This window comes from Oncorhynchus gorbuscha, linkage group LG13, assembly GCF_021184085.1.
Source record: "Oncorhynchus gorbuscha isolate QuinsamMale2020 ecotype Even-year linkage group LG13, OgorEven_v1.0, whole genome shotgun sequence".
Classification (NCBI taxonomy): domain Eukaryota; kingdom Metazoa; phylum Chordata; class Actinopteri; order Salmoniformes; family Salmonidae; genus Oncorhynchus; species Oncorhynchus gorbuscha.
In genome coordinates, this window is record NC_060185.1 from 70,908,998 (window position 1) to 70,925,633 (window position 16,636).

The following is a 16,636-nucleotide window of genomic DNA, read 5'->3' on the forward strand; positions in this document are numbered from 1 at the left end:
CTTCCTATGGCACCCTGTCACTGATGCTTAAAACCACAGAGGGTCTACGCCATAGTTTCCCAAACTCAGTGCACCCAGAGAAGGCCCCAGGAACGAGTTTGGGAAACCCTGATCCTAGGCTATTGTAATGTTATAAGAGTTTCTTTGAAACTTGCATGTGTGACAAAGTACAAAAATATATAGAGATTTTAGAACTGTAGACTTCATTGGATCTCTGAAGCCAATGAACTAAAACATGATGAAAATGTGATGAATAACATAAGATAACAGACAGAACAAGGTATACAAGGGGCGACACTGACAATGGCCTGCAGCTTTATGTATTTCTAAGCATTTTTAAGACTCCTGTACCATTAGAAAAATAATTTCACCACAACCAGGCATGGAAAATGGGAAGTGTGGAGTTCAACGGGAGGGCATGCAAGCTTCTTTAAGTCAAAAGGAGCAGTTCTTCAGGAGGGCCATTTGTCTCGACGAAATGACAAGGTGTGTGGTCATTTGTTATGGTCATAATCAAAAAAGACAGTAATGACTGGTGCTGAGGCAACATGTCCGCCGGTGATCATTTGAAATGTCTATCAGCTACTACAGCCAGCAGCTGATCAAACAGACATGATTCAAACTACTGTTCTCATTTATGCTTCTCCATGTGCACTCCCTTCATTAAGAGTAATATTATTGTATTTATCACACCATCAAATTCAAGTAGGGAGGGAGTGATTTACACAAAAATAGAGTGGCTAATTATCTATAGTTCACTCAAAATGTTTTTTATTTTTTATCTTTAAGGATCTGTAAGGATCAAACCTCTCAATGTTTGAACAAAAGAAAGATGAGCAGAGCCCTAAATATAAAAAATATGCTTAAGTACTGTAGAAAGAAAGGCATGCAGAGGAATATGAGACTATATGAGACTAGTGAACTGTGTACAGTCCACAGTAAGGCCCTTACTGGGGTCAATTTCGCATCATCCTTTTTATTAAGGTAAACATGACAAGCTGATATGCATCAAAGCTGATACCTCCCAACTTGCAATCGTAAAACCAAACAGTTTTTGGTTTTTGGCAGTCAAGCCTGTATGCTAGGGTTACAACACCTCTTGCATTCGTTTGCAGGCAAATATTGTACTTGGACAAAAAAGTGTGAGTCATGTGCAGTGTGTGTATACTTGAGCCTAGCTGAACATCTGTGGTTGTGTTGCTCATAAAATCTAAATGGCTCCTAAGGCGGTGTACGGTACCTGCAAAGCCAGATTTGCAGATGCAGTTGAATCCACCGGGGTAATTCTGGCACAGCGCTCCATTCTTGCAGGGGTTGGAGAGGCATTCGTTGACGTCCCTCTCGCAGGCCATGCCTGTGAATCCCTCTGGGCAGGTGCAGGAGAATCCTCCCACCAGGTTGTGGCAGGTCCCGCCGTTGTGGCACGGAGACGGCAGGCACTCGTCTATATCCATCTCACACAGTGCCCCTGCGTACCCTGGTCTGCAACTGCAGGCGTAGGGCTGATGGGGGTGGTTGGAGACAAGGATCACCGGGACACTATCCTCAGTCTTCATATCTGGCCCCACGCTAAGGCGCCTCTTGCAGCTGCCCCCATTTTGGCATGGGTTACGTGTGCAGGGGTCGTGATCCACTGAGTCTATCTGTACACCACTCTGCCTGTGCAGAACATCTTTAATGCTCTGAAAGAAGGTGGCAACTCCACTGGGGTTGACATACTGTCCGTGGCTTCGCTTTATGGCAGCCATCAGGAATGTTTGGTTGTTGAGTTCAAAGGCGCCATACAGCTGTACTCCAGTGCCAAGCCCTGCCAGCTGTGAGTTTGCGATACGGACAAAGCTGAGGTAGTGATTGGTGAGGAAGGTGGTAACCCCCTGGGTACGGAGGCGAATCAGGATACTATTGTCCACAGTGGCGTTGGTGAACCCCACGAAGAAGACCCGGACGTTACTACTGACAGAGCCGTGGACACCATCACTACTTCGGACAGCTAATTCGAATGTTCCGTCTGTTGAGCGGGCCTTTGAGTTGAGGTCACAGGTGCCTGTTGGGATGGTAAACAGACTGGATGAAGGAGGGGTCAAGGAGCAGTGGAAGCTGTCCTGGATGTCTGGGTCTTGGGGCTTCACAACCCCAAGGGATCCTCCGGGGAACATGTTTCCGAAATAGTGGATGAAGATCTCCACGGAGCGTGGCTCTGATGGGTTATCATTCTGATCGTTTACTTTTACGTGGACTGTTCCAGTTGAGGACATCTGAGGGACACCAGAGTCCTTAATCACCACAGAGAGGTAAAAGTCGCTGATCTGCTCCCTGTCAATCTCTCGATTGGTGGTCAGCACTCCAGTGGGGCTGAGGCTGAAGTAATTACTGGCTGAGCCCGAGATGAGCAGACTGTATGAGAATGGACCTTGATTGGGTGACAGGTCTGGGTCGGTTGAAGTAAGAGTTGCGACATCTGTCCCAGCTCGCTGGTTTTCCATGACTTCTGCACTCACCGTCTTCAGAGTAGGACCGTTATCATTAATGTCCTCCAGATTCACAACCAGGGTGGCACTTCCAGTTGCGGAGGGTGAGCCAGAGTCCACAGCTAGCAGAGTAAGGCTGAACACAGGAGTGGTTTCCCTGTCCAGCTCAGCTGCTACAGACACTTGGCCAGTCTGGGGGTTGATAGTGAAGACATTTTTCTCTAAATCTGAGGCTATGGAGTAGGAGAATCTGCTCCAGCTTGGGACAGAGTCAGAGTCTTGGGCACTAACGAAGGTGACCAGACCACCAGGGGATAGACCCTCACTGATCTGAACATTATACAGTTCCTGGCTGAAAACAGGAGGATCATTGGCATCCAGGATTGTGATATTCACAAAGACCTCGTCAATATCAGCCCCACGGATGCTTCCCGCATTCTTCGCCAGGACTTTGAGTGAGATCTTTTCCTCTTTCTCACGATCGAGGGGGCCTGTGACGTGGATCTGTCCTGTTTTCCTGTTGATGCTGAAGCCCTTTCTTCTGCTCTTCCCGAAAATTAGGTAGTAAACCACTCCGTCATCCCCTTGGTCACGGTCACTGGCGAACACCTCTCCCACCACTGTGCCTGTTGGAGCTGCTTCAGAGATTTCGAAGTAATACTGCTTCGAGACAAAGCGGGGAACATATTCATTGGCTCCCTTGAGCTGAATGTTGACATTGGCAAAACTACAGCGCTCCTCGTCTGGGACATTGAAGGCCTTCACTGTTAAGTGGTAGACCTGCTTAGCCTCGTAATCCAGGAAACCCTGGGTGGTGATTACGCCTGTGTTTGGATCAATTACAAAGAGGTCGCTGTCTGACGACTGAATCACGTAAGCCATGACAGCATTGGGCCCTGAATCTCTGTCTGTGGCATTCATTTTCACCACCGTTGTGCCACTGGGAACGTTCTCCTGTACCACAGGGAAATACTCATCAGGTTCAAATATAGGTGGGTTGTCGTTCACATCGGTCACATGGATTGTGACCATGACGTAGCTGGTCTTTGCAATCCATCCCCCGTCGTTGGCTGTCACTCTGAGTTCATGCTTTTGCTTTTCCTCAAAGTCCAGATGATTGGCCAGAGATAGGACTCCTGTTTTACTGTTCACGGCAAACAGGCCCTTGTCATTACCTGTGGTGATGTTGTATGTGATAAGCCCGTTCATCTCTTTGTCCTTGTCCCTGGCAGAGAGCGTCCTGATGGCTGTCCCCACGGCAAGGCTCTCAGGTATGGTAGCTGTGACTTGGCTTTGGGAGAACTCTGGTGTGTGGTGGTTCTCCTCAGTGACTGCCACTTTCACAGTGGTTCTAGCACTCAGAGGGGGGTTCCCTTTGTCTCTGGCTGTAACATCCATGAGGAACACCTTGTTCATATCTGAGGTGAGTGAGGAGGCGACTGTGACCCATCCACTCTGTTTATCCAGCTTGAACTTGCTAGTGCTATTCCCTCCTGATATTATATAATCCACCTCAGAGTTGAGGCCAAAATCTTTAAGGTCAAGAGCTATGACCCTGATAAGTTTGGTGCCAACTTTGACGCTTTTCGTGACAGGGGTAAAGTAGCTAGAGGATTCAAACTTGGGTGGATTGTCATTACTATCTACTATGTTTACAATGACTGTAGTTTCACTCATCAATGGCTTGGTCGCACGGTCTGAAGCAGTAATGATGAAACTGTGCCGATTTATGTTTATGTTGCTGCCAGTTGAGTTTTGATATTTTAAATGCTGCTTGATAAAGATTTCTCCCGAGCTTGAATTGATCCTGAAATATTCTGACTGGGACCTGATGAAATAGAATATTTTGCCATTGACACCTTCGTCGGGGTCAGTCGCAGACACCTGAGTAACGAGTGACCCCACCTCTGTAAGCTCAGGGTAGTCCAGGTAGTAAGATGGCCGACTGAATCGGGGGGCATTATCATTTACATCCGTTACAAATATTGTGACATCCGTGCTAACTGTCCAGCCAGAGTCATGGGCAGAAACTTTGGCAATGTAATGGCCAGTGTCTTCCCTATTGAGTGGTCTACTGATAGTTATGTCTCCAGTACTTGGATTGATAGTGAACGGTAGACTTTGGTCTGTGATTGAATATTTGCTTATGGCATTAGCACCCGTGTCCTCGTCTGTGGTTGTAACCCTGGTGACAGTGTAACCCACTGGGGCGTTTTCGGGCACTGTGGCGCTAAAGATCTTAGAGAACCTGGGAGCGTTATCATTCACATCTAATACATTGATCAGAACTTTCACAGCTGTGCTTTTGGGAGAATTGCCACGGTCGGTGGCCTTCACTTTGAGGGCATATTGAGCTAGTTTTTCCCTGTCAAGAGGCCTGGTCGTTCGGATTTCACCAGTGGCCCGGTTGATGCTGAAGCTGTTCTCCTTGTTGCCATCGATAATGGCATATTCCAGCTGGCCGTTCGGGCCACTGTCCTGATCCACGGCAGAGACCATGAGCACCCGCTGAGGGGACAGGTTCTCCAGTATATCTGCATGGAATGGTTCCCTGTCAAATACAGGGTGGTTGTCATTTACGTCCAGCACTGTGATCTCCACTTTCTCATAGGAGGAATGGGGAGGGAATCCTTGGTCCCTGGCCTCAACCCAGAGCACATATTTCTGAATGTGTTCAAAGTCCAGTGATTGTTTGATTGACAGCTCTCCAGTCAACTGGTCAATGTGAAAGGCATTATCCAGGTTTCCACTGGCGATGTAGTATGATAGGGCCCCACCACGTGTTGAGGCCCCGGTCACAATGGTAACGATTGTGTTTGTGGGTTGGCTCTCTGGGAATGTGAAAGTAGTATCCTTCAGCTTGATGACAGGGAAGTCTCCCCCGGTCACAAACCGGACGGTCACAGTGGTCGAGTCTGTTTTGGGATTGGTTCCTCCGTCTTTCACTCGGACAGTGAGGGTGACCTCCGAGCTGCCTGTCAACCTCTCATTGGCTGTTATGGCTCCTCTTACGGGGTCAATCTTGAACTTGTCGGAGTTGCGGCCAGTTAGAGAGTAGTGGAGCTGAGCATTGAGTCCAGCGTCCTCATCTGTCACCGTCACAGCGAATACCAACTTGCCTGAAAATGAGAATGAGTGGATGAAATGAGACAAAATACCTCATAATAACTACTATAAGTACAACAGATATTCACTTCATCATCAATATTTTTCACAAAAGTAATAATTTCATAGGGGTTCATATACAGTACACTTTAATTATATAATCATATATTGTACTGTGTAAGCATGATATAATTCGATATAGAAGAACATTCATATTTGACATTAAGATGAATTGATCAAATCTGAACCCACCTGCTGTGGTGAAGGCGGGGATGTGTGTGACATAGGGGTGGTGGTGGAAGCGGGGAGGGTTGTCGTTGATGTCAGCCACCACCACTGACACAGTGGCGGAGCTGGACATGCCCAGGGGCTGCCCCCCGTCTGTGGCCACAACTAGGAGCTGGTAGTTGGCTCTGGCCTCCCGGTCCAGTAGGGAGCTGGTGATGATCTGGCCTGTACCTGGGTTGATGGAAAACTGACCATTGCCTCCAGTCAATCTGTAACTGTAGGGACACACAGAAGAGGACATGTGGAGGACACGGCTTTAAAGAGGCAGAGAGCACATTTAACAGAGAAGCACAGATCTAATGTAACTTCCTTGCTGTTTCTTTGGTTTCGAAGAAAGCACCATCTATCAAAGCATTACCCAATTCTTAAGGTATCCATCTTAATATTCTATCCAAGTTGGTACTTCCATTTTCTCCTGTATTTTTTCATTCTCACAGAGGCTTCTAATTCAAGCTGCTCTCTGCTGAAGTTCAGGGTTGGAGACACCCCGGAATTATTTGTGACCAAAGAGCCATACTTTTTTGGTTTCCAAAAGAGGATAGTGTTTCACTCAACTTTTTAGAAGTTTCCAGTAAGTCGCAGACACAAACATATACTGACATCTACATGTACACAAGAGCACATATTTTGAAAAGGCTTCCTAGAAAAGCATTTCCCCTGAAACTGGTGACAAATTATGGAATAAAGTGTGAACACAGACTTATTCGGACAACAAACAAACTGTCTACAACCAGAAGTGGTCCAAACAGTTCAAAAGCAGAAGTAAAAAATCCCAAGTTAATGGGCTGTGAGAATGTAAACTAATAACTGATGGCAACTGGTTCTGATTTCCAGTAAGGCCTAGAACCTGTGGAACCCCCGATACTACTTCTGTCATAGCCAATTAACATCATCATTACAATGTTTTGGGAAAGTGGGGCAAGTTGCCTCACCCACATGCGCCTCCCCATTGGGGGTACCGGGTCGAGGGGAGGGTGAACAAGCGGGGGTCCGATCTGAGTAAAATGTCCGACTTGGGGTAACAGGAGCCCGCCTATGACCCTAGGGACGGAGTGGGGTGGGCGTCTGGCTCTGGAATGTACCTTATGATACCGTTGAGGCCCACGTCTGCGTCGGAACTGTTAACCAGGAGCACGTCAGTGCCGGTGGGGGCGTCCTCTGCAATGGTGGTGTGGAAGGTGGACGAGGTGAACACAGGGACGTTGTCGTTGACGTCATCTACCAAGACGGTGACCGTACCCGTTCCACTCAGGGGAGGAGAGCCTGGTCATAAAAGGGGGAGGAAAAAAGACAAAAAGGCAATGAGAGGATATCAAAGGAACAAGAAAAAACTCTATTCGAAATACCTAAGGCAGTTCCATGTGAGCACAGTTAGAATATCATTTTGTGTGAAAGATGAGTTATTGTGCGGGTTTATCGTTTACATGCTGAAGCAATTTATATCCTTGCAGGGACTGCACCACAAGATCCCTGCATTTAATCCAGCAAACCTCTTCGGTCACCACCAGTCCTGCTTTCTGAGCCATGCTGCCACATCAACACACAACACGTCAAAAGACATCAATAGCTCTGAAACAGAATCTTTAGAATGTGTCCTTCCCTGGGTCTTGGACATCATAGATGTAATCTGGTTGCTGAGGTACCGGTATCTATTTTGAGGCAAGCAGCACTCAGTGAGTTACTTTGTGGAAATCGAGAGAACAGAACATTCTATTTTCAGCAAAAATCTAGCCGTTCATTCGCCAAGCGAGTGACGAAATAAGGCACTCCGGGCCCTGAGGGATGGATTTAAATCAATAGTAGATTAAAACCAACTGCAAAGCAGAAACACAGAGACGTTCAAACATCTGCTGGCTCAAGTTGCCCCTTCACAAACTTCTCTTTAGATGGCCTGTTAATGTAAAGTGTTACCAATGAACTTGTGGCTAATACGCAGCTGTATATTCAGCTGTAAATGTCAAAATAATTGAACCGTGTGCAGAGGTACGGACGAATAATACAATAATAAAATAAACATTTGGAAAGAGGCCATGAATAATCTCTCTTGATCTGGAGCCTGTGCATAATCAAAACATACAGAAACTCCTGAATGGAATGCAGGGGGACAATAGGGAGCATATCCCTTAGAGCCAGGAGGACTCTCTTGATGTGTAAAGATCATGTTCATTAATAACACGTGCTCATAAGCTCTTTGCCGCATAACTAATGCTTATCTACTCATCTGGATGACAAGGGGATTATGGTCCAGCGACGAGCCTTACATTTATTGACTGAGCGGTGGGGTGATGATGGCACTTCTGCAAGAAATCCTTCTCAAATACTTATGTTAAATGAAATAACTTAATCTAATACCTGCAGATTTAGCTAAATCCCTCATACATTCAGCTGCTATGATCAGCACAGCAGTTGTTAGCAGAAACACACAGCGAATTGTTACAAGCAGCCCAAACAAAAAATGCATTCCAGTACAAAATAAATGATAACATACACAGCGAAAAAGTCAACAGTTTTATCCCAAAATACCAGGCACACAAACCGCAAACTATACTGGTGAGTCATTACAAGGATGAGTCATTCATTGCTTTGCCTCAAGAAAAGTTTCTAATTTTCACAATTGTATGTTTATTAGCAACTCTAGGCTTTGTTAGACTTTGAAAAGCGCATATGACAAGGTCATTTACGATCATGCAGTACATAATTTCAAGCAAGGTGTTTCAAAGTAGAAAATAGGGCAGCCTTGACTTACGAATTTGCTCAATCAAAAGCAATACAATTTTTAAGACCCCCCCCAAATTAAATGCATGGAACACTGAATACTATAAATACATTGAGTTGGATTGTCATCATTAAATTACATAACCAGTGGCACCAGTATCAAAACATATGAGTCAGCAAACTGCTTAGTAGTGGTCCGATGTGATTTACATGTCGGTCTCTGTGCTTAGTGTCATCACCCATACAAGCGTGCAACGTGACGGGATTGACAAGATTGAGTCATTGTGTCACGGGTTGTTATGGAAGCAGATTAAATGGCAGCCACTCTACAACTGATCCTCTTAATCCATGTCAGGAGGTGTCTGCATCGGTTTAAGGTAGGGAACGCTGAGCCACTGTTTCCGGGCAAGCTCTGTTTGGCAGACAACAACTCGTAAGAGCCCTGCAATGTTGCCAGCTAAGGATGTTCTGGTCTGCAACTCCTTGACCGATTAGAGTCTTTTAAAACCAATTGACTTTCTCTGCGACAGTCATTAACTCAGTGGAGCATGGAAATCTGTTGAACTTATCGAGAAGTGATTCAATGAAAAACACCCTTGTTGACAGCCATGGTTCATATGAGGTATTTTCCACATCTTTCTGTGTGGATCAGTCTCACACCATCCTTCTCTCTCCACAGTCTACTTCTTAACCTCCCAGGGATCACTGCTAGCACATAACAATAGTTTCTTCATTTTGACCTGCTGTGTGTCCATAATGTGTACATAGTTCTGAAGATCTCTTACTACATTCTGTGGGCTCACAGATTCAGTCATCATGGAATGGAATACTGTGTGCAAATACAAGTATGCAAAGTATGGTGCTGATGCATCGTTTTGGTTAGGAGAAAACATTCCATGACTGCTTCTGTGACATTGAATACGGGAGGAAGAGAGCATAGCTACCACCCACACCAATATAATGCTAAGTTCCCACCCATATTGATAACAAGTTCAAAAATGTGACTGTGAATGGAGGAATAAAACAGTGAGAAGGTGATGCTGTTTCAATAGGATGCTCTCTCCAATGAAAATGCCAGCATCTCATCCAAACAGTCTGCACTGGAATCTGGCAACCAAAGTATCAAGGTCAACAATTTTGCCGACTTGAATGGTGAACGTTTCCACCACTTGTGACCAATGGCTTGAGCCTGGGGAGATATGGCAGAACTAGGCATACAGTAGGTTTGGCTGCAAGCAACCCTTGTCTGGCCTGCAGATATATGACAAATTACATCATCGTGCCATGGAAAGAGAGCTGGTGGAAAGTTATACTGGGCCGTCTGCAGCACCGGTGGTGGTGCCATTCATTGTGGTTATAAAGTATTGTTTCCATAGACAAAACGTGTTCCCAGAGAGCTCTTTCTTCCTGCTGCACCAGCAGTTCTGTGTATTTGACACTATTTACGAGCTAGTATGAAACCGCATCATGTTTTTTAGTGTCATCTCCGGTGATACTCCAGGGTAGGGCCAAACTTCATTACATCCACTGGAAAAAAGGCTTAAATATGATTTTTTGAAATTACTTAACTTAATATTCAACTAAAAAGACTAGGCTGAAATCAACCTTCTGAACCTTGTTTACTATACTTGAGGAGCTGGAAATGTTAGATATCAACTCTGCTCAAATTGGACTTGAGTTAGCCTCATTAGCATCATTTTACACCGGGGTTAATCTAAGAAAAAAATGTGCTATCTAGAATCTTGAAGGCTTCTTCGGCTTAGCCAATAGGATAACCCTTTGAAGAACCCTTTTTGGTTCCATGTAGAACCCTTTTGGGTTCAATGCAGAATCCTTTCTACAGAGGGTTCTACATCGAACACAAAAGGGTTCAACCTGGAACCAAAAATGATTTTCCTATGGGGACAGTCGAAGAACCCTTTTGGAACCCTTTTTTCTAAGAGTGCAGGAAAGCTGCTCTGACCTGACAATCCTGTCTTGATGATTACACTTTTATAGATCAGTATTTACCTCACACCGGGACATATCAACAACACCGCTCACATCTTTGGGAGACGCATTGTATATAATACTTGGGGGACTTTGCTGTGATTCTAAAATGTTTTGCCAGCAAACACCACTCATTGCGACGTGTATATATATAAAGTGTATATATTTAATAAAAAATATGTCTTGGAGATTACAACATGAATAAATGGGGTTTGGTCACAAGAAATGTGCTCTTTCAATCAGAAAATATTTTATCTCATGGTACCTTGTTTCTAAGACAAGGATTGACCCGAGACTCCTAGTGGTGTCAGCAAACTGTGCAATAGTTTTGCTACATGCTAAGCCCAAGCTAAGTCCTGACGAGAGACCTGTCTCCACAGTTCACTTTTTATTTCCAAGACTACAGGCTGATGGTATTCAGATAACCGTGTAGATTCCATCGGCAGCCATTACAGTACGGGAGAAATAAGACAATGATAGAGACATTGAGTCATCATAGCCCATTTCACACGCAGAAACACAACACCTCAGATAAATACTTTAAGCACTAACGCAGTATGAGGATCCCTCACCACCTTAATTCAATCAGAAAAGCAATACCAATTTAAGCGTGATTCATTCCCCCTAGGCTCGCTCAATGACAATTCGGCCAGCTGAGACCAAAACATAACTGTATTTGATATTTCTAAATGACACCGAAGAGACTGGAGTGGTCGTGAGAAGAACAATGTTCAATTCCTTCCTAATATGCAATTATTGCATTTAAGCCTATGCGCCTAAAATGTTTGTTATTGGTGGGATCAAATGAGCGAATGGGAGAACCCTAAATAACCCTAAGTGTCAGCGTCCAAAATAACAAGCCCTGAAGACTCACTGGGAGACTCACTGGGAGACTCACTGGGAGACTCACTGGGAGACTCACTGGGAGTGCTGTGTTCCATCTGCGTTGCCTGCTCTGGCTTAAACACACACTGACAGCTTTCCCTGTAAGCCGGCCTTAAACCCTCCCCAGTAAGCATTGTCTAGCATAAACATATGGCCGAGTCTTAGCACCTTATTAGTGTACATTACCAGAGGACAAATCACATTAGCCCTGGAAAAGGTGGCATGGGCCATCCTTTCAGAGCTGGAGGGGGTACAAAAGACATATAATTACAATTAAACTATCTGAAGCTGGTTGGTGAGCATATGCCACACACTGAGATCTGTGCAGGGAGTTTTTTTGCAGGAAATGGCTGCACCCCCCTGAGGAAGGTTGTTGTGTCCTCCAGGGATTGGCCAGTCTGAGTAGTGGTAAGAGCTGGGTTTGGGTGTCTTACTGACTCTGGGGATAATCTCTTCCTTCAAAATCATTGAGTGATCTCTCATTGAACACCCTGGTTCATCAGAACAATGGCATCGTTGTCCAAACTCTAGGGTTCATTAAAGTTGGAAGCCCCAGACAGGTTGACTTAGGAAGAAGGATGGATGTGTACATTTATCTGACAGCCATCTGTAGCTGGGAGTTTAAGGCTAAACTGTTAATTAAGCTTTATGGACAGCGGCTAGATTGTGTTCTTTTGGGACGGCATAAATAAAACACATCATTACTCACAGTGAATTGGCCGCCATCTCGCCCGACATTGACATTTTTCTCTTCCTGAGAACCTGTTGCTTTGCGACCAAAGCTGCTTTTAATGTGCCCGCTCCAACACGCCTGAATGGGGATGGCGAAGCTGTGTTTGTCGGGTGCGAGCTGTCCCACTGCTGGGTTTGCCAAATGTAACAAAGTAAACAGGGCTTTTTCTCACACTTAATGAGCGAGATCATTTAAAAGGATATTACCAGCTATACACAACAGACCACTCCCCATTTCAGAACCCGATTTCTAATAATACAGCAATCTCAGAAGTATTCATCAAATGATACCTGGAATGTTATAGAGCGTTCAGTTATTTATGGAGTGCTGTATCTGAATGGTTAGACATATTTTTTCCCCCATTATGTTATGAATAGGGGTTGGCGGTTTGCAGACAGACAGGAAAAGTCCATTCATAGACAAACTGCCATTTTCTCCTACTGCAGGACACGTACTGGGAGTTTATGAAGTGATTTGCCTCTTGTGCTTTTATTACCATGACGCTTTTCATTTGCTGAACTGTTCAATGGTTTTGACATTGTTGTCACCCAGTTGGCCCACAGGTCTTTTAAATGACATGTTTTTCTGCTGTTTCCAAAAGTGAAAAAGAGTAACAACTGAAGAGTCGTCTATGCCGTTCGTTTTCCATGGAGTACGACTTAGAAGACACTATTGGAATTATTGTGGCGGAAAATCGGCTATTTGAGATTAACTGTGTTGTGTGTTAGTGGCGTGATCATGGTTAAGAAGACCGCATCAGAGTCACAGAGAGCCACGGTTTTTAAAACGTGGATCTCCTGGCTGCAGCAAAGCACTAATCATCCAACCCACGCCACCTCTTTAAAACACTTATTAGACACTGAAGCTATTTACACAAACATTATGTTCCCGCAATTGTTAAGCGGACCAGAAACCAGGAGTGGAAAAAGAGGCATAGGAAAATAAAACGTCCTGCAAGACCACATTGTTACTGCGCCGGTTTTTTAAGAGTTGATCTAGAATGTTACAGGTCTGTTAAAGTTCATTTGAGGAACCTGATATTTTATTTGGCCTCGTCTTGTGTTGCCACTAGTCTGCCTTGGAGAGGACTTCAGAAATGGACCCCATTAAATATTTATTGTGGCCAGCTTTGGACAATGATTTGGCAAGGTCCCATCTATGCTTTTACAACACGTATCAGTAATTCTCCAAACTTTGTTAGCGTCACTTTCCATTGAAATCATTCTACTGGGCTAAGTACTAAAGCACAGTAGGGGCGAGGTGAGACATCTCTCAAAAACCTCTTTAAAAAGCAATAGTTATCATCCGAGACAAAGATCATCTTTAAGATGACCAGACCATTTGTTCCTAACAGGGATAAATCCTACGTTGGAAATACTTAAGAAACCTAGGAGGTTTTCAGACCAGATTCATAAAAGATCCTGCATTCAAATGGTACGTTCATTACAAGCCTTTATCTGCGAAGCAGTCGTTTAGACCTGAAAGGGAGAAAGTACATACACTTTGGCCCTATGGCGAGATGTGAAAGAGGGGATTTCTATGCGATGGTAAGCACCGCCATAGGCCTGGGCTGGGGGATTTACTGTGTCCTCCTCTTTAATAAATGGGACCAAACGTGGTGCATGTCAATGTTCCTCCGGAGACGTTCTCATCACACGCACGTGACCTAGACAATGGAGACATTCTACAGTATGAGAGAGAGCACAACCTGCTAACGTTCAATGTCATCTAGCATCACACAAAGGCAGTCGTCTATCGTGCATTATGACTGTGCTATAAGCATTCACAACAGAGAATGGCTCCCAAGACAGCCTAAATGAATGCATGTATAATGCCTTCAGGTTGCATCAACACTTAGTGTAGTAACTTGACAAGGAATGCCCACATGCATTTCTATATTACTTTTCATTATTTCCAACCTAAGAAATAAAAGGTGTACAGCCAAGTACAAACGGTACAAACACAGCAAAGCGATACAGCGAACTCAACATGTGATAGAGTCGCCTTGTATAGATCTGTCTCTGGGTGATGACCTCATCACGGTCAATGCCGACGCCAATAATAACCATGCACACATGAATAGCAATCCTACTATACTGCAGGTAAGTACAATACATATTCAATGTAAGTATTTGGGAAGTGTCCACACTATAACACTTCTCCCCCCATCATTTCGATCCCCCCTGTAAGGAAAGATCATAAGGTTAACCAGTAAACCACATCCGTGTTTTCTCTTCTTCACAACACTTTGGAACTTCTGCAAGTGTTACTGTAAATGTAAAACAATCAAAACAATCTGAGTTAATACATGAACTGCACTGTAAACATCTAAAATTCCTGTTTGGTGAGAAGCAACTCTGTGAAAGTTAACGATGCATACTCAAGGTTAGCTGCTACTATAACTTACCAACATGTCATACAGAAAAATTTGTGTTTTTTCAAACTGTGGTGGTTGAGTAAAACAGTTCCAGTATCACTTATTGCCAACATATTGTAGCGTGTGTGTGTGTGTGTGTCCAATGTCTATTGTATGTGTTCAGATTTTTTATTGTCCTACATTTTTCTATGAGGGGGATAACTTGTACTGGTATGTGGCTAGGCAGTGGGCTACAAATCTGATTTTCCTTCAGTTGATGCCAGATGTTTGATGTTAAACCCCATATAGCTATTACAGTTGCCTGGGACTCCACAGTCCCGTTATCTTTCTCTCTTGGTCACACTTTTCCCTCAGAAATGATGCCAACAACTTTCCACTGCAAGGGGATCTGATGTTCAAGTTTCCTTTCAACAAGCCTCCTTGTAAAACACCTTTATGCAACTTGTATTTGTGCCACATTTCGGACCAGAGCGCAGAGTTCCAAACATTGACAGGAGTGTGCCAAACTCCCTGTTCCCCAGCCAGAAAGCATTATGAGAACCAGGACCAGAGAGCTCTTCTGTTTCCATACATTTCATGACAGATTCCACTCAACAGAGTTGGCCCTGAAATTCCACTCAGCCACCGGTTAATGAGTTTACCTTCGTTGAAACCCTCAGACAGACCCTGAAAGAGTGTCAGCCACAAGACAGAGGAGCAAAACAAGCCCTGAAGTGGAATTCCTTCCATGATCCACACATCAACCATATTTTAACTACACATGACTAATCATAGGCCTACTTTATGTCACCCAAAGGAATCATCAATTAGACACGACAGCTCGTTCTGAATTGTGCAATTAAAACACTTTCCAAAACTACTGTAATTAACTTTTTGAGAAGTGGTCTTGCAGTAAACAAAGAGTTAAAATGAACATATTCAACATCTACCTTAAAGATGTCCTGCCAGATAGTAAATGGGGTAACCATTTCCCTCCCTGTCTTAGCCTCAGCCTCAACAGGGTAATTTCGACTGTACTATGATTAAGGGTTTTTCAATTTTCTACTCAAATCCCTCTTTTTGCATTTTTATTGGTAAAACTTCCAAAATGTTCTATCAACATATTTTGCATTTGTTGACAGGGCTTCAAGCAATGGCATACTTTTGGAGCAGATATCAAAAGGAACACAATAATTGTCATAATTGGTTTAGAATGGTGTAGTTAATCAAGATATTCAAAATCTCTGAATGTGAGCCTATTGTAAGTAATAAATCAAACAAAATAAGTATAGTTGTGTCATATTTCATGGCTTTGTCACTGCCATAGTTTTAAAAGACAAGTTGCAGTACTTTTGACTGGATATTCAAGTTATAGATTGTGCCTTTAAATCCTTTGCGCATGTCCAAAACAAACACTGTGCCAAGATGCCACCCAGGGTCTGACACAATACACCTTTGAGACATTGCAAAGAGGGAAGCCCCGACTATAATCCATTATCCTAATGCACACTAGCCAACATCATAGCACACTACAGAGAGTGAATCTCTTTACTGTAAAAATTTCTCACCAAAGTCAATGCCAAGTCAAAAATACCCATCATTACTACTGGTCACATGGTCAGTCCAGGAATTAAACAGAACCACCCTTTCACCGTGACGGCCATGCCAGAGTAGACCAAAGAAACATATACTTAACTTACATACCATGTGATTTGGCTCGGACGAGGATACGCATGTACTCGCTTAACTGCATATTTACTGACCTCTATGGAATAACAACCTAACCTTTTATCTGGATAAAACAAGCTCCAACCACTGTATCCAAACAAACAGAGAAGGGCCCTATGAAATGCTGCAACAAGGTTTCCTGGGATATACTTTAAAAAAAAACTTGCGCGGAAATAATTAGGGCTGGGAATTACCCGGGACCTCACAATATCATAGTATCATCATACCTAGGTGCCGGTACGATATGTATTGTGATTCTGTATGTATTGAGATTCGATACAGTAATTTTATTGCCGATTCGATGTTCCAATTTCTTGCGATTTGATGTATTGCTCACCATATGTCTGCTGCAGAGAGTCGAGACAGAGC

At 44.0% G+C, this 16,636-nt stretch overlaps 1 protein-coding gene across 1 annotated transcript in view; it reads right to left on the reverse strand.

The window, feature by feature from the left end:
- LOC123993469 (protocadherin Fat 4-like) overlaps positions 1-16,636 on the reverse strand; it is a 107,553-nt gene that overhangs the window by 15,329 nt on the left and 75,588 nt on the right. The window contains exons 7-9 of the mRNA XM_046295645.1: positions 6,944-7,124; positions 5,826-6,076; positions 1,241-5,587 (exon numbers count right to left, since the gene is read on the reverse strand). Coding sequence (XP_046151601.1) covers positions 1,241-5,587; positions 5,826-6,076; positions 6,944-7,124 — 4,779 coding nt within the window. The remainder of the gene's footprint in view (positions 1-1,240; positions 5,588-5,825; positions 6,077-6,943; positions 7,125-16,636) is intronic.